Genomic DNA, 20981 nt, shown 5'->3' with positions numbered 1-20981 from the left:
TTTAACATAACTTCCCCCCCAACTAAGCGCTACTGTGCGCGGTATATTCTTGCTTGGCCATCACTAATCCGTCTGATTCCTGTTTCCCAGCTGGTCTATCTGCCACAGGACTGCCAGAAACGCTGCCACTGACAAGCGATGTCAATGTTTACGATATGAGGTGAGTTACTTTTTCTTTAATGATGTATATATTTAGGGAACCCCGATAGAGGGGGGCAGGACTGCTGTCTCTCCAGCAAGCTACCGTGCTGAGTTCACGGACAGCAGTTGGTAGAACGCCCACAGACAGCTACTGGCAATGAAGCCAATATCGGACAGCAACATTCCTCTTTCCGCGAAATTTGGTCATTATTGCAAATATTTATCGGCGTAGAAAGTGATATTTAGCTTTGCTTCATTTACCAAAATCAGACGTTGTGGGTGACCGGCGTAACTTAACGCTGAACGAGTAACGCCAGTCTTTAGCGGGCGAGTAACGTTGACGGTAGCTGCCGTTTCGTTATACCGCCTGAGGGACTGATGCCTCGCGGAACAGTCCGGCGTTATCCAGCCTAACGATGATTTTGAAGGCGGTTCATAGTTCATTGACAGGCTAATGTTTTTACATTAGAGATTTGTAGCTCGTAGCTAGTTTGTAGCTTTCAGCGTTAGTTACATGTCGCTACCGAGAGCGCACGTTATCCGATAATGGGTTCATTGACATGGTTTATCGCGAGGCGTGGATTTTCCTCTTCACTAACTGAAGGCTGTAGCTATGGTTCCAGTTGTCCCTGCCCCTGTGTAGGTACGTGTGTACTGTGAACCAAACGCCAAGATAACCCAACCTCAAACGTTTGCCTTTACTTCGGCCATCGATGCGAGTTGAATAGGTTTGTTGTTACCTATTAACCAGACAGTTGCTATTTCACTCTAACCTACTTGGCCAAGCATACGCTGTAACGTACTTGAGCTAACGCTACCTAGCGTTAGATGTGCCATATGGTCGCTCTGTAAGCATTTATTAGTGTGGTCCGGTCGCAATTGGATTAACCAGCGTCTGTTGCCATAAGCAACTGTCAACATTGTAGTAGAGTTAGTTTAATGTAACTTACTTGTCAACGTTTGCTTACAACATAGCTTCAACTCAAGCTGTTGAAAGCAGAGCACAGAGTGAAGTATTTGCCCGTTGTAATGAATTACAACACAGTGACTGTTGTAGTGCGTCGTTGACATGTTGACAGAGCGGCTAGCACACTGTAGCTAGCATGTAGCCACATGTTATAAATCCTCGTGCAAACAGGAATCATATGTCGTGATGCCAATTTAGTTTCCTTTGCCTTCATCGGTCCCTATGGGTCAGACCCAGTGCGGTATCTGTTAAACTAAACGAAACAGGCCTGTGTGTGTGAGCTTATGCTTATCATCTCATGGCAGTTTCAAAACCTGTGCTAACACCACTGCTCTCCATCATTAAGTACATAATAGTTTGTTTTCCTTCTGATAAGAACGTGTTGTATGAATAGGAGCCTGTGGACAGAGCTGGACATACAGCAGCAGAAGTGAAGGAACTGCCCATCAATGGCCAACCCCACCCCTCTGCTTGATGTACTGTGATATAGAAGTGAGTGGACCAGAAATACTGTAGCCAGTTGCCATGGAAGACACCCTGCCCAAACCTGTCACCCCGGAGCCGAGCCCTGCGCCCAGTCCAGCACCTAGTCCAGCACCCAGTCCAGCCCCCAGCCCACTGCTGGACAGAATTGCTTTGCCTGCAGCAAACCATGTGGAGGTATTGTATTTTATTAATAACAATCTCTTGGTGATGTAGTCGCTGCTATGCTTTTTTTGTCTCTCCCATTAGTCTGCTGTGTGTTGATACTAATATTTTTTAATATACTGTTCTCTTACCTTGTAAAATGAATTGTTCACCGAGGATAATTTGTTAATTATTTGTTCATGTAATTCTGAGATCGTAATGAATTAAAGTCAAAACTTTGAGCCAGTGTACTGCCAGAGCAATACGTCAGAGAGTGTTTGTGTTATCACAGTTATCAGCTTCCGTTCCAACTTCATATCTTCACTCCGAGATTTTCCAAGAAACTGTAGCCTGTAATCTACTGGTGTGATGTGCCAACAACACTGATAGAGCACAACACTTGATAAATGTTTGACAATTAGAGGCAAAAGAGGCTACAGGAACATTTACAAGGTTTCTAACATGAGCAACTTATTCATTGTGTCAGTGTGACTCCTTAGATCTGTAGTTTGGTTCTATTTAAAAAAGCAAGATGTTACAACACATCAAACAGTTGTAACAAAGATGTGATCACTAACCTGTTCTTGTGCACATTCATCCTCCAGCACCTAAATGTGAACCAGATTCAGGTGGTGGTACGACGCTGCTCCAGTCCAAATGTCACAGAGGAGACAACCTATTTTATTCCTCGAAACCCTGTGGTGGATGCTGGTACCAACACAGACCCGCCAGTGGTCTGCTGCCCCTTGCTCCACAGATTTTGCCCATGTCCTCCAAGAGGCCTTCTGGCCTCTCTCATTACTAAAGGTAAGCAATGGTTGGACTTAAGCTTAGTGAGTTCCTAGTACCTAGGAAATGTGTTGCATGTCAATCCCTTCTTTCACATAAGACTGTGGAAAAACTATAGATGACATGAGTATCTTGTTCCTTGAACTCTCTGATAAATACAGCAATTTTGAAGATAAATAAATACACACACAAACGCACACATTTATATACACTCAAGCAAACACACACACACTCATACTAAAATGCATGTTCACGTCACCAAACACACAGATAGGCAAATTACTTTTAAAGGACTTTGAGAGGTTGACAGTTGTAGCACCACAAAAATACATGTACTATCTGGTCATCACCCCATTCATTTGTTACACCTATAAAATCAAGATCGCACTATTGTTAGTGACATAATGATCTAATGTCCGTCGCCTGTGTCCTCTCCAGTCCTCTTGGCAGCTGTGCTCTTTGGAGTGGTGTGGTCCATCACGGAAGATGAATGTCTTCCAGGGGGCAACCTGTTTGGCATCACAATCCTCTTCATTTGTGCGCTCATCGGAGGGAAATTGGTGGCTCTCATACGTCTGCCCAGACTTCCACCGTTCCCACCCCTCCTTGGTAAGGCTGAGGATTTAGTGCTCATACCTTATGTGCTGGTGGTTTTATACAGGCCTCTATTTCATATTAAGCTGCACAGATGCCTTCACCAGGTTGATATTTATAAACACAATGCATCATCTTCCAGTGTCAGTGTTAAAACTCATCATTTGACAAGGGAAAATGCCTGCTTTGCTCAGAACAGTTAGACAGATTACATAAAGGCTTGACTATGGAATCAGTATTTACCACTATAGTTATAACAGACCGATCGGTCAGCATGAATCAGGAAGTATTTCTGAGAAGTTAGTAAATGGCAGGTTGAGGTGGTGATGGACTCACTGTGATGTCAAGACATTACCCTCAGTGATTCAAGTCTTCTACTCAAGCATAATCTAGAAAGGCTAGCATTAGTTAACGGCCTACTTCACCTGTCTTCAGGTTGCTCCCGTTGCTGGCAATTGTATGCCCATCTGATTATTGCTTCTTTGGTCCTTTAATATTGATTATTGCTCCTACAGATACCTGCAAATGGGTAGCAGCCAGAGTATTCTGTACGTGCAGTACATAAGTAAGAAATCATAAGCCACCAGCTTCACCCACAACAAGATAAAAATCAAGGAAGCCGGAGCCACTCCTTATTTGCAAATAACATCAAAAGGTAGACTTCAAGTTCAAGTGAAATAGATCCTGGAGTTTGTTTCCCTCTAAACTTTCTTAAAAGAGTGTTGTTTACCAGCTCAGTGTCTGTTTCTGTATTTGGAAATATTTGTTGACACTATCTGCCAAGAGGATTCTTATATGATGATAGAACAGCAACATAACAAAAAGATTGTGGTCAGTCTGAAGGCTAAAAATGAAGTCCTCTGTCCCCATTCAGTAGGGGGATTTCTGAATACTTGTTCTTGATGTGTCTTTTCCCTTGTGACAGTTAAAATACAAAATAATGTGAGAAGGCATCTATAGCCGTAATGAAAAAGATCTTAAATGTAATGTTCACGATTCTTCATAATGCGCTGTAACATTGTAATGTACTATTCTGCATGTTGTGAACATAAAAACTGACAGATGACTTGTGGATTGTAGAGAAGGTTTGGGTCTTGTTGAAACTTGATTTATTAGTGCTATAAGACAGTGATCACACTGAGTCTCAGTGTCTCAGGTGTCCAAAATAAGCACTGTAAGTCCAAAAAGCCACAGGCGATCCTTATTCTGCCTCTGTGTCTGTGTGGGAGACAGTCCTGAAGGATCATCTGTCCACTCTCACACACCCACTGCTGTGTTGCAGGTATGCTGCTGATGGGTTTCCTGCTGAGAAACATCCCAGTTATAACAGATGGGGTGTACATTGACTTCAGGTGGTCTGCCTCGCTGAGGAACATCGCTCTGGCTGTCATTCTGACCAGAGCGGGTCTGGGGTTGGATCCCACGGTATGCCATATACTCCGCTATTGTATCTGCTTAGTATCTGCACACAGAAATGTTTAGAGAGATATAATAATATTATACATTTCTCATCTCTGTGCAGATGACTCACCTCTAAATATTTTTTGGATTAGTGTCAGTAATTCATTCTTTAGATTAACTAATAACCAATGACCAGCAGTCAAAAAATCAGAAACAACCAATTTCCAGTGATGATATGAGGAAAACCAAGCCTACCTGAGCCTAGGAGAAGACCTAACCAGCTAATGCTTGATACTTTTGCTTTAAAAATAGAGTAACTGGTTAGCATCAGTGTTATCAAGTACTTCTCTGATCAGTCTCAGTAGTAGTAGTATTATACTAGTACTAGTATTAATGAATACCAATATATATATATGAATGACTTTCTCCACACATATGTTTTTCAGTGCACACAATTTAGATTTAAATGTAAAACAAATCCACATATAATATAAGTAAGGTTTATAAATGCACACAAATATAACTTGTTTTACATAGTAGTAGAAATCCACAAGCACATGTATTTACAGTTTTCATCACAAACTTATTTGGATGTTGTTACATTTCTATGCAAACTGTTGAAGCTGTATTTACAAAGCGCTTGTCATGTGTGAACTTCACTGCATTTGTGTTTGGGTTCTTTGAGACTCCCCTGACGTGGCTCCATTCACAAATGAATCAGACGGGCCCTTCTGTTTAAACTAGTCACATGAGCAAAGATTTGAAGGTATCATTAATGTGATGACGTAAGATTAACATCCAAATATGTTTTTGATAAAAATGGCTAACATTTGAACCACATTTTTAAATATTTGGATTTGTTTTACAATGCTATACAGGGATAACTGTTTTTGTGTACACTGAAAGATATTTATGTGAAGAGAGTTCATTGATACTGAGACTGATCTGAGTCCATAAACCTGTCTTTAAACTAATTACTATAATAAACTCATGATGTATGTTTCTGTTTTCAGGCTCTGAGGAAATTAAAATCAGTGTGTGTACGTGTGGCAGCCGGACCCTGCATCATAGAGGCTTGCACCATAGCTCTGATATCTCACTTCCTCATGGGCTTGCCCTGGGTGTGGGGCTTCATCCTTGGGTAAATACAACACTTCTTCCTCACCCTCTCTGTCTCCACTCTGTATTTTCTACTTAATAAGAAACTTTGTATCACTTTCACAGTGAGTCTAGGACCGACAAACAGGCACAGTTCTCTTTGAGGAACAATTTCAACTCTAAAGCAGAGGAAGGAGCCAAGTCATGTTAAAAGGCTCAGTTTAAAGCACAGACTGAATTCACAGAGTCTGTTTGTTCTGTACTATTTGTTATATTTTTCTAACAGAAAGACAATCAATGATTTTTAATTGACAACATCCATTATTTGCCGTGTGAGCAGACTGTTCAGCTCTCAGTCCTACAGGAGCAATTTACTCCTCCAAAGCAGCAGCACGGTGAGAATATCAAGTGTTAGAAGTAAGACATGGAAGGCTGAACTAACAAAGATATGTTAGACTAGTACTGTACGTGAAGTACACTGTACAGTACGTGTTGTACAGTGCTATAGTGCTAGTACCTACAAGGAACTCGTTCCCATGAAGCAGAGCATAGAAAACACACTTTTTGCTGAGAGTCACTAGATCACATTACAACCTCCTGTCTGATGTCTAATAAGGTTGGGCAAAAGGGCAAGTACATCGACTATTTATGTCAAGATCAATCTATGGTTGATGGACTTTTTTCCCAATTTAAGACTCCAGAATAAGTACTTTATATTTCCGCCTCGTCAGCATTCGTGTGCTGTCAGTAGTTGAAAGATACCAGGCTTCCCACGCTGATGGCATCTTTCCCCTCTGAATGTGTTGCTTATCAGGAGTTGAAGGGTGGATGGCAGCCAATACAAATGTTTTGTACTGCCCAACTCAAATGTTAATTTTTGAGGGTGAAGATAACTGTCAACAAAAGATTAGTGAAAATTGAGTCTGTGTTTGCAGCGCAGGAAAATGACCATTGTTAAAGAATCAAAATCATTGTTTCAAGTTCAGGCCTAATATCTCATCTCAGCTACAGTATAACCTGTATATCGTGCTTTTGCATCTCTCCAAGTACATTTAAAGGCCGATGCTTCATAAAGTTTCCAGAGTCTTTTTTTTGTAGGAGCGTGTAAATTAATAAAAGATTTGTCTCCTCCATATTGTAGCTTTGTGCTGGGCGCCGTGTCTCCAGCAGTGGTGGTTCCCTCCATGCTGCTGCTGCAGAAGGACGGTTACGGCGTGGAGCAGGGCATCCCCACCTTGCTGATGGCTGCAGGCAGCTTTGATGACATCCTTGCCATCACAGGGTTCACCACATGCTTGGGCATGGCCTTCGCCACAGGTAACCTGTGGACGTGTGCGTTTTTGAGTGTGTGGAGAGGTGAAGGACAACAATAACAACTGCTGAATTCAGTGTTCTTTTCTTGGATACAAAACAACACTTCCTTTATCTTAAAGGGAGTGTCAGCAAGTTCATTGTACCACAGTGAAGGTCAACACTGAGAAACACATGAAACAAATAACTTCTATCTGTAGTTAGTCAGGAGCTCAGCAGAGGGTGTTGATGTGCTGTTTACTCTTGGTTTTTTGTCCCAAGTCACAGTGGATTTTATGTTTCAGGACTCTAGTATACCACAATATAGAGTCTCTGTAGGGCTAAACTAAACTGCATTTAAAACACAAAATAATAATACAGCTGGCATTTACCCAGCTGCTCGTCTAAATTGTCATTGTCTACACATTTTAAGACAGTTCAGTTACTTGTATTCTGTTGACTCTATATATATTCTCTGCTGGTCCCTCTAGGCTCCACTTGGTACAACCTCCTGAGGGGTGTACTGGAGGTGGCTGGTGGGATGGTTGCTGGGATTCTTCTTGGCTTCATCATCCAGTACTTTCCGAGTGTGGACCAGGTAGGCATGCTCTAACAGCATTACCATGATTGGTGTTGAGTTACATGAGCCCTTAGCCCTTCCTTGCTCATTTTGCTAATATTGTTCAGAAGGCACGTAGTCTACTGTACATCAACCTTTGATTGTCATTGCATAGCTTCCTTTATGGCTCACAATCTGTAACTCATGCATGCTAATGACAGGAATAACAGACACCATATATATATACACTCATGTTTGATTGCAAAAAAACATAAGTAGCAGGACATAGTTCACACTTTCATTGTGGTTTTCTTGCCCCTTTTCACCCACAAATTCAAGAGAAATTCAAGAGAATGTGAATACTTCCAGAACGTAAAGGCTGTCCTCTCCACCAGCTTGCCAGCTGATCCACACATGTGCACTGACACAACTGTAGGATTGGATACCTTCCGCTAGTATGCAGCTAGTGGAGCAGGAAAGAAAGGGATTTTCTTCCTTTGTTTTTTGTGGCAAGAAAAGGAACAACGAAGTGTTATAACAGACTGGTAATTTGAAAAGCCTAACTAAATACCTCTTCACTTGAATCACAAAACTAACATGCTACGTTAATCATTCCAGCAAAAAAATAATCAGTGTAACACTGATCTGCTCAACACTGACCATGATGTGAGCCAGTTTCACTATTGCTTAGTCATCCCAAAAACCACATGACACCACAGCTTGTGTATGATACAATGTAGTAAGAGCCAAAAAATGCTTGTGAAAAAAGTCAGTGAAATGTTCCCATTTCGGATGTAAAATGATGAACTCTCAGGACTTTTGATATACAGAAAATATACAGAAATATCATGTAAGATACAGTTTTCTGGGTCAATAATTTCCTTCCGGAACAGATATGACTGTAATTAGTGTTTTTATAGCCTGTTGAGTTGTGAAGAAATCCTCCAGTGTGAATCAGTGCATGTTAAGAACAAGTGAGGTTAAGCACCACCATATATAAATTTAGCTTCTTAATATTAAATAAATATCTAAGAAGTCTTACTGTGTATGGAGCATTTTATATGTATGGATTTCATTAAAATAAATGTAATCATTGACTGTCTTCTCCTCCCAGAAACACATAGTAATGAAGCGATCGTTCTTGGTGCTGGGCCTGTCCGTCTTTGCCGTGTTCGGCAGCAGTGTGGCAGGGTTTCCTGGCTCTGGAGGCCTCTGTACCCTGGTGTTAGCATTCCTGGCCGGCCTCGGCTGGGGGACAGAAAAGGTGATGACATATCTGTAGTGTATGCAGCATTTATTTCAGCTCTCTATCTGCAATTATCCATCTTTAGAGCTGAATTGTGACAAGGTTAACTCCACACTGCCGCATGTCAAAGATAAACATCTCTGTGTGATCTGTTTGTTAAGGCACGTGTGGAGGAAGTGGTAGGATGGGCGTGGGATGTATTTCAGCCTCTACTCTTCGGACTAATAGGTGCAGAGATTCGAGTCTCTGAGTTGGAGGGAAACACAGTTGGTGAGACAACGTCAACACTACACACACACACACACACACACACACACCAAAATAACACAGTGAGGTGGCTGTTATCACTGTGAGAGATTCAAATGTGGCTGTATGGATGTAAATGTATTTGCATAGCCAAAAAAGTAGCCCCTAGAGAGTTTTTATCTTTCTGTTTGTGTTCAGTAAATATGAAACCCAGAGTCCGTGTTAGCACTCGTACATAATACACTTCCGTAGCAGGTCCCATGTGAGAGTTCCTTGGGAAACAGAACTTATGCTTTTTCCCCCAAAAGTAATCTTATTAATGCCAGAACAAATGGCAAAATAATAACATGTTTTGGTGTTTCGTGGGTGGCTGTAATTGAAGGATAAATTTTCTTGAAAAATAATTTATAGTGGATGAAAAACGACGACAGAGATTTCACTCAGTTTTTAGCCCCGAAAATTCACTGTGGCACGATTCAGAGCATCATCTTCTGTAGCAACATATGTGTAGAGTTGATATACTGTACATACAGTATTTGAATGGTGTACAATATATTGATGCTTTGGGACTTCAAAAACAGTTTTAGGAAAAAAAAAACTCTCTCTTTGGCCCATTGGCTCATACTTTTAAAAGAGAGAAGAGGAGCACATGCTATTATGGAAAAACTGAACTCTACCTGCTTAGACTGCAGGTCGTTCGTCCTTTTAAAATTGTGTTCATACAGTTTCAGTTCCCTTTCCACATGGCTGCATGCTATGCTAGTGTTGCACATGCGCTTCTGTTCAAAAATGTCGCTGAACTGACATGAACACACTAGGGCGTAACAGTACATGTATTTGTTGCGAAATATTTGATACAAAACATTCAGTTTGGCATGCAAATTCCTCGGCTTGGTGTGCCCTTTGACCTAAATAATTACATAGTCAAAATAGTTTATTTAGTATGTGTACTGCTCAAATGCACGGAACAGAAATTTGCAGAAAGTTTTGGCAGTGCACCAGTTATTATGTACGAGCTGTAGCATGCTAGTCGGCTTAGCCTGGTTAGCTAGGTTTGCCAAGCTTATGTAGTGTTGCTGCCATCCATATGGAAAACTCAAATGAGAGACCAGAGCCGGAGGATCCTCCCATGACATTTAGATCCACTGTCTGGCAGCATTATGGTTTCCCGACAATGTTCAACTGAAGTCAGATATGTGTGTGGAAACACTTCAAACATGCCATTTACAACAGCATCACCCATGTGTCTATTAGCTGAATCAGACTAAAACAGAGAGGAAGGCAAGTCCTCCTCAGCACAGCATTCAAGCAGCCTCTCACAGCAGGTGTGTGACCATACTCTATTGTAGAGAATACAGGGTTCGGCCACAGCGTGCTTTCTCGTGAGCGTTTCAGTCAGTCCGTTGTGTCTGCACTGTATAAACGAGCGCAAGCTGCACTTCAGGAGTTAACAACCAGTCAGAGGGTCCTTACAATAGAGCATTACTGCATTATTGCATTTATTTTTGTATTTAGTTTTTCTTGTTGACAGTATGCCAGTATTTGACTGCCTGAACTGATACAGTAAGAATTATGGCCAAGGACCCATTGTTGAGTGTTTTCAGTTTTCAAAATAAATGACAAAAATGTTATTTTCTGCATCTTTTTGTTTTCTCTGCTGTACTAAAAACATGCCAAACCGTGACCCCAAACATGTGGTGCATACCAAACCATGAAGTTTGTGCACTGTTTGTGTACGCCTGCAGCACACACCCACTGGCTGAAAATTGTTCGAATTCATGCAATAAAGCTCTTAGTGTTCTGACACATGGAATATGATCAATGTTTGCTCTGAAAAAATGTTGTTTTATACAATAAAATTACTTCAATGTGTGAGAGGAAATAACTTAAAACTGCATGAATACAGTTACAAGATATTTCCGAGTGGTTTTTATAAAAGCCCTCTCTGTGTGCCTCTGAAAATACTGCTGGCTTAATAAATGTTGTTTTTATAGCAATATATCTCAGTACCAATATGATGTAATACCTCTCTGTGTCTGTTTAGGTCTGGGTATAGCCTCTCTGCTCATTGCCCTGCTGGTTCGAGTCCTGTTCACCTTTGTGTGTGTGTTGTGTGCTGGCTTTAACATGAGGGAAAAAGTGTTCATAGCCCTAGCATGGATGCCCAAAGCTACAGTGCAGGTATGTGCTCTCCTCTTCCTGATAGTTCCACTGTGTGCTCAGTTTAGGGCTTTTCCTGTACGTTATTTTTCTCTTTGTACATATCTACAAATGATTTCTTTCAGAACACGCAGATTAAAACTAAACTTTACTACTACTCTAATTTCAAGCACCCTCTCATGGTGATGGCAAAATTCATTTGTGAGTATAGAAGATCACCAGTGTCCTTGTCTTCATCAGGCAGCTATAGGCTCCACAGCTTTAGACATGGCCAGGACGAGGGACGACAAGCAGCTGCAGAAGTACGGCATGGATGTGCTGACTGTGGCCGTGCTGGCCATCCTTCTCACGGCTCCCGTAGGGGCCCTTATCATAGGGCTCGCTGGACCTCACCTGCTCCAAAAACCAAAGAACTCAGCCTGCGGTGAGCGAGTCAAACCCACTTTGTCAGCTTTTTTCTTAGGTAGGTAAAGTCCCACATTCAACAATTCAAACTCAGCTCAAAACACCCGTCGACCCTCGCCCCGTAGTGGTGTGAGTAGTGAATATCCTTTCCTGCAAAGCTTCGCCCTGCCACACCTTTGTGATAGATGCATCCACTCGGACAAGGATTTGCATAGCTTGCGGATGCTTCTGTTTACCCTGTCACTCGTGCCTTCATATCTTTTACATCTACACAATAATGGCATTGTGGCTGTTAACCACAGTGCAAAAGTGCAACTCAGCTTTTGTTTTGTTTTGTCTGCTTTACTTGAGGATCTGAATAACATGCAGTCAGCCTTTTACCAAAGCTTTTCTCATGACTTTTTCTCCCGTCTTCTCTCCGTTTTTCCTAGGCACAGCAGCAGGAGGTGAAGATGACAATGAAACTCCTGTCACCTATGAGAGTACACTCTGACATCACCTGACTTCATCCAGTGAGTGTGACATTTTAAGAGACTTCGGGTGTGCTTTCACGCCTCGGACGTTTGAGCTTTCCTTTAGCCACCGAGTGGCTCTTTGTCTCTCTATCTGACGGTCAGCTCCTGATGTTTGCCATACTGCAGGAACACGTGAATCACTTTGTATTTATAGCCTCTAGGGGTTTCCAGGCCGCACGCTCCGAGCGAATGACCCCCACCCTGCCGTCTGCACTGCGCACTGCTGTGTGAACATGGGGTGGGTTTGTTTCCGATTCTAAATGAACATTTAATCAGCTCTATTAGTGTGAGGCATGAATATGGTTTACATTTTTGTAAAGTGGATGTTGTCCCATTATTGTCATGTTCACTGAATCCACTACTTCCATCCAATCCACTCGTTTTTATGACTATTTGCTGTATCTGGACTCGAAAATTAATGCTGTATTTTATTATAAGCAGTTTCCTTCCGAGGGCTACATAATTGAATGTACTGGCAGTATATTTTATTTGACCTTTCACAACGCTGTTGACACACACTTCAGTCTTAGGTGTTCGGCACTCAGTACAATATTTTTATTGCTTTGTGTTTGTGTATTTGTGCGTGTTTTAATAAAATATGTATTAGCTGTATGTCTTGGTGATGACAAGGGTTTGCATAGTTTACAAAGACTCAGGAGCTCTAAATAATCTATAATGCTTTACTTTGGTTTATACACAGTGCTGCTAAAACTCTATCAACTACTACACTCACTACGTCTGCTTCCAATATCGAGAATGCTCAGCAATGATCATGTCCGTGTGTTTAAGACCCACCTTTTATAGTTTTATTATGAAGTAGATTTTTCACGTTTGTTACATGTTTTTTTTTATTATTACAGAGGTCTGCAGTGTAACTTGAAATGTTTTTGATTTGTTTGAATTTTACATTGAAAAGATTCTTGTGTATTTTTTAGCAATTATTTATGATAGATTTACATGATTGAGCGTTAGTTTTTTACCAAATATTCTTTGAACAATAAATGATAAAACATACCAGGAACTGTCAGTCTCTTTGGTGAAGTTATGCAGTGATGGTTTGAATTATTACTATGCAACATATTTATACAACTTGACTTTTTAATGTCCTTAATTCATGTCTCTATCTCATTTAGTTTTTGGATCCTGAACCATTTGCTTCTCAGCCATGTTAGCACTGGGGCTTTAAGGATGTCAGTGGTAGTCCGTACATGAAACGTAGATGAAATCTAATGACTTCAGTGATCCTCTGAATTTTCCTCTAGTGCCACAATGAACTGCACTTCATTTGTGGTTAAGGCTGAAATGTCTAAACAGCCATGTCCACCTCAGGATGAACTGTAATAACTTCAGGGATCCTCTGACTTTTCCTCTAGCACCATGATAAGGTCAAACATTTTATTTGTTGTTTATAACCAAATACCTGAAAAACAATTGGCGTTCCTGTCAGTCTCAGCTGTGCTCTGTGTGACACTAATTAGCAAATGTCAGCATGCTAACACGCTGAATTAAGGCGGTGACTATATTAAACATTGTACGTAGGCTGTGAAACATCAGCTTGTTAGCATTGTCATTGTTAGCGCTTCGTTCAAAACAGCAGCTTACTATTTTCAATTAAAATACATGAGCAAGAATAAATCTGATGCTATTGGTCTTTTGTTTTTAAGGCTGTCCTGACAGACGTGCCTAAAACAATGCACTCTTGTAGAAATATGACCCTGGATGTAAGTTTTACTTGGAAAAGGGATAGCAGACACTTAGAAAGTAATGTCCAAAGTTGCCTCGTCATGAATTTAAAATGATTTCAACTCAAAGTTACATGAAGTGTTCTCCAATCATAACAGTGCAAGAAGGGAATGAAGCTGCAATTCTGTTTGCCAAAACTATGAATTTAACATCCTGATCATTCCTTTGAACCTTTTACATTTCATATGCAGAATGAATGAATTCTAGCCATTTCTGACAAAGGTTCATTAACATTCATAGACATCCTCATGAAAATACAGATCTGATGAAAAAGGCCATTTATGTATTAAATGTTGCAGATGAATTAAAAAGAAGATACTCCAGCAGGAAGTCAACTACATGAAGCCATTATGACACTACAGAGGCCAGAAAAACGGTACAGAACAAAAACGCTATGCAGCGAGGTTAAAGTGTACATGACTGGGTATGACTCAACGGTGCAGCGGTCTGAAATGTTTGTAGGCAACAGAGTTGGATACAAAGTGTAAAACCCAAATGTTTAACGGCTATGAACACAACACATCTGAAGAAGAAGTAGTAGCAGCCTCCCATACACACAATAACTTAAAAGAGAATATTTCACATCCTGAAAGTCTGGATATGGTCACATTTGGCACACAGACAATCTGAAACAGGAGACAGAAGGCAAACAAAGGCTGACTGTTCAATCATATCAAAGAACTGTCCAAGATGAAGACATACTGTACAAAGTGTTTATTAGGTTGGACTAGTAAAGAGTAATTAAAGAGGGAAAAAACTTTTTCCCTGATGGGTTCAGATTACTGAAAGTCATCATAAAGTCACTGCAGTTATGTTTCAAGTTTTCCCCAAAGTGGTCCCAATGATGAACTGTAACTGATTTGAAAACGACTGAGACATGACTCAATTTGAATTTACAGTCATATAAAAAGGCTTTCCCGTTAACCAACAAACATGAGCATTGAATAATGGGCCATAAAAAACGCAACAAGCAAAACCTGCTCAACTACACAACCTAAAATACAGTTTTCAAACAAACAATCAGACTTTGTTGTGACCACTTCAAACAAAGACTCTGGCCAATATTAACATGACACCAAGATTCTTGTACAAAAAAAAAAGGAACAGAGAAACTACAAACTGTTAACAAATGAAAACTAGAGGCTGGAGAGGTGAAAGGAAAACGCCCATCAGTGGTCGATTACAGTATCTTCTTTTTGAGTATGAGCGGTCCCACGTTGTCTCCAGTTAGCTCGTTGTGCTTTAAGTGTGACTTGTCACAAACGGGAAACTAAAACAGGAAACAACTTAATATTAACTGACCAGTAAAAAAAAAATCTAGAAACAGGAAGTGAACTTTATTTAGCAGTCTGTGCGACCAAAAAAAGAAAACTGTGCCAGTTAACTATCACTACAGCGCAGTCGCAAAGCTTTTCACACCAACAGTGATATCTCCATGCATGCAGAAAGAGGTCAGACGATAAACAACTTACAGTTTTGGAGCGCCAGCAGCGACAGTAACACACATTTGCGCTGTTCAGGTCCTCGATGTCTATCTCGTTGACCACTTTTGGGTTCTCCTTCTGGATCTTCAGGTTGATCAGGCTGTCTCTCTGCTTCTTCTTCTTGGGCAGGAATGGGCGAATGGTCAGATAACCCAGCAAAGCCAGGATACCCAGGAGGGGCAGCAACCGGAGCCACTCAGACACTACAGACACAGTACATGCATATTACACGCACATTAGCAAACACAGGAGAATAAGTATGAAGACTGACATACTTTAAGTATGTAATAGGTCAAAAATGGGTGTATTTGTGGGGATTGGGCTTCATGTGCATAACTGTCAGCTCTAAAATCTGACACTTTAGAGCTGAAGTGATTAGTTGATTAATCAGTTTGTTAACCAGCAACTGCTTCTTTGTTTTGAGTCCTTTTCTCTAAAAGATGTTTCCCTGCATTTATTTGTCATACATGAAAGTACACTGAATCTCTTAACGTTTTGGACTGTTACAAGCTCCTTGAATGCATCACCTCAGGCTTAAGGAAATTGTGATCAAGCATTTTTCTCTATTTTCTGACATTTTATACACAAAATTGTCAACCAAGAAAAAAACTGAAATTAATCAGTAGAGAAAATACCTGTTAGTTGCAGCTGTACTTCAATTTGCAAAGCCAGCTTCCATTTAGGAAAACAATGCAGTCAGCAGACAGAGTGACAATCACAACGCACCAGAGCTAGTTCCTTCATTCATTCAGTTTTAATAAACTGAATTCTAAAAAACTGATTTGTGTAGACCATCTAAATATGTACGCTGCACAGTATACAATATATGTATATAAGATTGCCTCCACTACATGCGCTGTAATCCATGTTTGGTTGCCATCCAGGAGGCTGGGTATGACAGAAAATAGCTTCATGCTTCATATTTCCTTGTTAAAAATGTATATTATATCATGTTATTAAATGCTGAATCGACTACAGCCCCAGCAGTCAATGGTCAACCTAAATTCATGCAGTAGATCTGACATCTGCTTGATACCATGATTCTGCTGAGACATTTCAACATCCTAGAGGTTTAAGTTAAAAGTGTTCAAGTCAAAAGTGTCAAACGCAGTTAAACTTGAAAATGCATTATCATATAAACAGTCTAATCGCTGCTGCACCTACTTTTCTTCTCCTCTAATCCTAGTGAGGTGGCTGCAGGGCCACACACTGTAAGTGCTGGCCCAGCTGGAGGACTAGCTCACCTCTTATCTGCATTTCTACTCTATTACTGGGCTTGATCATTGAAGAGCATCGTCTCACACAAGCAGCTATGTGGGGAAATGCCACACAGAGCCAAGAAAAGCACTTTGGGAAAACCCATCATTCAGTCCCCCGTACATGGAGAGGACAGATGAGAGAAACACAGTGAGGATTAACCACAGTTATGTAATTTCACTATTAGCTGGGAGTTATACTCTGGAACTTTTCATGACACTCTTATGGCAATTAAAATACTTGCAATAAAGGGATTTTGATACCTAATGGGACATAGCTAATCCTTAATCTCTTTAGAGGATAATTCTGGTATTTTTAAGCCTGGGCCCTTTTTTTCACATACTTTGGTGTCTAAATGACTAATAATTGCCTCAGTCGGCAGCCGCGAAACAGGACGCAATGCCAGCAACATAATCCCTGCGGGGTTCAACCCTGTCATCTGCCTCCTCCACAAATTCCTCTCTCACCCGGAAAAGGCTTAGAGCACTGTGAGAATCTGGGTTTTTGATTTCTCCAGCACCTTTAATACTATACAGCCCACGTTTCTGAGGGGCAAGTTGGAGCCCACAGCGGTGGATTTGGACTGTGAGCTTGACCTGCTTGTCTGGGGGTCAGCAGGCCCCGCAGGAACAGTTTTGGCTCCCGTCCTCTTCACCCTCTACACTGCAGACTGCATGCACAAATCAACGAACTGCCACCTGCAAAAGTTCCCTGACGACTCTGCACTCTTTGGCCTCATCACCGATGGCGGCAACAGGGAGTGCAGAGAACAATGCAGGCAAAACCAAAGAGCTGGTGGTGGACTTCCAGTGAACATCCAGGGGACCGTAATTGAGACGGTGAAAAAATAAAGCGGCCTGCACTATATGAATGACAAAATGCACTATAAGAGAGGTCACAGGGGTCACTCCTGAGGACCTTTTTTGACTTATCTATCATCTTATCATCTTATCTTACTATCTTCTATGCCGTGGTCTGCTGCCATGTAGAGACTTAACAGTCTGGTTAAGAAGACCAGCTCTGTGCTGAGATGCCCCCTCAGCCCAGTGGAGGTGATGGCAGAAAGGAGAATGAAGACTAAGTATCTATCATCCCTGATGGAGAACCCCACCCCCACCCCATGCAGGACAGCACCAGCCAGCTCCTTCAGTGACAGGCTACTTCACCCGCGGTGTGTGAAGTAGAGATACTGCAGGTCCTTCCTTCCTGCTGCTGACAGACTTTACAACCAACACCGCTCAGAGTTGACCAAACACACCCAAACTGACAAATTTCTCTACGTGCAGTAATGTGAACTCAACCACTGCAGACTTTGCACTCTATTTTGCTACCTATTTGTGATTTAGACCCCAAAATATGTAACAATATGGCCCATGCTTAAAAATACCAGAATTACCCTTTAAGAAATTATAGGTATTTCACATGTAAGAGCACTTAATCAAGCTTTCATCTGCAACGACTAATTAAATTGCTCATTTATGACAAATGAAAACACAACTTTTGAAAAAAGTTTTAACTTCAGCCATCATCTGGCAACATCTAACTTAAAAAGCCAGTAATACACCCAAAAGCATTCAATTAGTACTAAGAGCCACGATCAGTAAAATCTTCCATCCATGCTTCTGGTTTCACAGCCTTCAGTTCTAACGGTTCTAACATGCCAATTGTCACAAAAACATTTGAGTGATGCAGGACTAGCTCAGCTTTTCTGCTTTTTTGGGCTATTCTTAGGCCACATTTGATACTTTCCAAAGATCTGTGTGACAAACACTCAAGTTGAAGTGGAGATTCACTGGACACTTAGCTCCCTGTCCTTTATTTAAACTGTGCATTTGTACGGAACTAGAAGCTGTGCGGACTTTTTTCTTTCAGTGTACGGCTGATACACTGTTGTTGAAGAGTTGCAAATAAGTTAATGAATCAGCTTTTGTCTTCTAACTTCAACAGAGATGTCACATGTGATAAGACATGGACAGCTCATGATGTAGTCCAGGAGAGGTTTATCTAAGGTACAATAAGGCAGAACTTTATTTATAGGTTCTGCAGGAGTTGCTTGAAATTGTCGTGCAGTAGTTGCAGTACAAAGTAGCAAAAGTGCAAATATGAAATTAATAACTCTTCAAAATTGTCACCAATACTAATTAAGAAGCTGCAGACTATGTCATGTGGATCATTGCTGATACCCAGTCAACTCAATAAGGTCAGCATCACCACAGGTACTGATACACGGTCTGTTTGTTTAATGCATTCAAAACAATTCAAAATAATCCTACTGGAGTTCTCCCATTGCTGCTGTAAACACAATATCAATGTTGGCTAAGCTTTCATTTAGCAGCAAAACTAAGGATTATTTTCATTATCTGGCGATTTCTCGATTAATCATTAGGTCTGTAAAACACCAGAAAACACTGAAAAATGTCCATAACAATTTCCCACCGTCCAAAGTGATGTCTTCAAATGCCACATTTTGTCTGAACAGCAGTCCATAACAGAAAAAAAAAAAAAAAATCAATTTACTAACATGTTAGATAAGGCAAAGCAGACGCTGGAATCATTACAGGATGGGCAGTTTATGCTTGAAAATGACTGCTCCATTTTTGAGACCTAATGTCGACTCACAGACTAGAAAGGTTGTGAAACATTGATCTAGAAGTAGTCTGTGATTCCCTCCAGACCAGGACTGTCATACCTGTGCACCACTTGATGACTGAGCTGGTTACATGTTGTGCTTGAGACAAACATAGCATCACATTTCCAGCTGTTGGAATTAACAGGATATCACTTACACAGCAGAGGGCAGGCTGCAACTTGATGTAGAAGATGTAAACACTCTATGGTTAAGGTCATTTAAACATTCAAACAAGCAAACTGAACTGTGAGGAGTGCTGCTTTATAACAGGCACTACCTTCAAGTCATTAGGAGTTGATGGTGCTAATAAGAACAACCAACTCAAACTATGATTAAGAGATTTACGGGGGGCCGAGCAGCACTTCGGACATAACACAGGTTTTAGCGGACACTGCCAACCACAGCTTGACTATGACTGAGTTTTCGTTTACAGGCTAGCTAAAGGTAAAGAGCTATGTGCTGAAAAGTGTCCCCGATGAGTTCACAAGTCATCTTCACAGGACAGTCAGAAGTTCAACACAGCTGCAGTTACCTGTTAACCTTGCAAATCCGCCGATCGTCTCCGGAAGCGGAAGCCTCTTGAGGTAGGCTGGAAGCTGGACTTTTATTATCCTTGAAATACTTTCTAAAACCATCTTGTATTGCTCACTGTAGCAGGTTTTGTGTTTGACTTGGATAGTTCCTGCCGTTCGTTCATGTCATTGCGTTCATTTCTGGGCGCAGCTTGTCACCGGTACGTAAACGCTTACTGTGACACTTGGAAATAGCCTGAGAAATGCGTTACTGTCTTCGTGAATACACGTAGCAACGGCATGTGACGTTGAAACGCGTGACCAATCAGCGGTAGAGGAGTTGGTGGTTCCTGATTGGACAACTTGAATTCCGCGTGAGGAAGGTGGTTTCTGCCCACTTCATGTGCTCCTCGTAAACTTCGATTTCTTAAGACGTAAATAAAGTCAAATAAATAAATAAATATATATGTAAGCATATCTAATCTAAATAAAATAAGAAATTCGTGGCATTTGTTTTTAATAGAATGAATATACACGCATGTATTTAATGTTTTAAGAAAATTAATTAATTCAAAATGAGACACATATTGTCTGTTGCACCACACACTTAAACTGCTGAGTAGGCCTGCGTGCTCCTCATCATTTAAAGTCACCTCTGCTATATTTTCACTGTTTCACAGTAACAGTCGCGATTTCACTCCACAGGGTTCAGGTTTCATCTGGTTACAAAACATAGTTACAAAATGTTGGGGGTGTGCCTAAAGGCAGCGTTTTTGTGGATCATCCTGCTTAGCCTTTTTGACACATTTTTTTAAACGTGAGTGCCTTGATTTGTTATTTATGTAATTTGCTGGAGTAGCCAACAACAAACATTTTTGTCTGGGTTTTTTATCCAGCATTTTCCAGTCAGATTTTCCCAAAAAATGTTGTGATATACATCAATATTGCAATCTGTAAGATGAAACATACCACAACTACCAGGGTTTATGATAGAGTTGTGTATAGTAAAGAGACACAGAAAAACAGAATCAAGAATGTCTAAACATGTGTAAAGTAGGAACATGAGTGGTTCCACACAGCATAATGTGACAACATACTGTGAACATTTTAGGGCACTAATCCAAGCTTGGATACCCCACAGACAAATAGTTTATGAGACAAAAAAAATGTCTTCAGCTTACCTGCAATGTAAATTGCAATTGCACCTTGCTGCAATTATAGTTTGAGATCAAAAAATCCTGTTTTTAAAATATAGTTCTTTAGGAGCTGGGTGTTGTCATATGGGCCTACTTATTATTTGTAATTATGTAAGCTAGTC

General features: G+C 40.8%; 2 protein-coding genes across 10 annotated transcripts; one reads left to right on the top strand and one right to left on the bottom strand.

The window, feature by feature from the left end:
• The first annotated feature begins 21 nt into the window (after window positions 1–21).
• On the top strand, window positions 22–13667 carry si:dkey-162b23.4 (sodium/hydrogen exchanger 9B2). 9 transcript variants are annotated; one of them, XM_041965296.1, is made up of 13 exons: window positions 22–160; window positions 1485–1768; window positions 2341–2542; window positions 2963–3133; window positions 4401–4543; window positions 5533–5660; window positions 6759–6934; window positions 7399–7505; window positions 8581–8730; window positions 8874–8982; window positions 11003–11139; window positions 11359–11581; window positions 11955–13667. In XM_041965296.1, exons 2-13 carry the CDS (start codon window positions 1634–1636, stop codon window positions 12014–12016), a joined length of 1743 nt encoding a protein of 580 aa, XP_041821230.1. In that variant the 5' UTR covers window positions 22–160; window positions 1485–1633; the 3' UTR covers window positions 12017–13667. The 9 variants fall into 9 exon arrangements, with proteins under 9 accessions (XP_041821230.1, XP_041821265.1, XP_041821256.1 ...); XM_041965331.1 differs by having other exon boundaries at window positions 23–160; window positions 1503–1768; window positions 11359–11542; window positions 11961–13667; XM_041965322.1 differs by having other exon boundaries at window positions 23–160; window positions 1503–1768; window positions 11359–11542.
• Window positions 13668–14042: 375 nt separating this feature from the next.
• On the bottom strand, window positions 14043–19878 carry cisd2 (CDGSH iron sulfur domain 2). Its single transcript, XM_041965365.1, has 3 exons — window positions 19684–19878; window positions 15254–15468; window positions 14043–15051 (listed from the first exon to the last, which is right to left on the bottom strand). The coding sequence occupies exons 1-3, from the start codon at window positions 19784–19786 to the stop codon at window positions 14962–14964; spliced, it is 408 nt and encodes a 135-aa protein (XP_041821299.1). The 5' UTR covers window positions 19787–19878; the 3' UTR covers window positions 14043–14961.
• Window positions 19879–20981: the final 1103 nt, after the last annotated feature.

The sequence above is a fragment of the Chelmon rostratus genome, chromosome 3 (assembly GCF_017976325.1).
Source record: "Chelmon rostratus isolate fCheRos1 chromosome 3, fCheRos1.pri, whole genome shotgun sequence".
Lineage (NCBI taxonomy): Eukaryota > Metazoa > Chordata > Actinopteri > Chaetodontiformes > Chaetodontidae > Chelmon > Chelmon rostratus.
The sequence above is the reverse complement of the archived record's forward strand: the minus strand, read 5'-3'. Positions and strand labels throughout refer to the sequence as shown.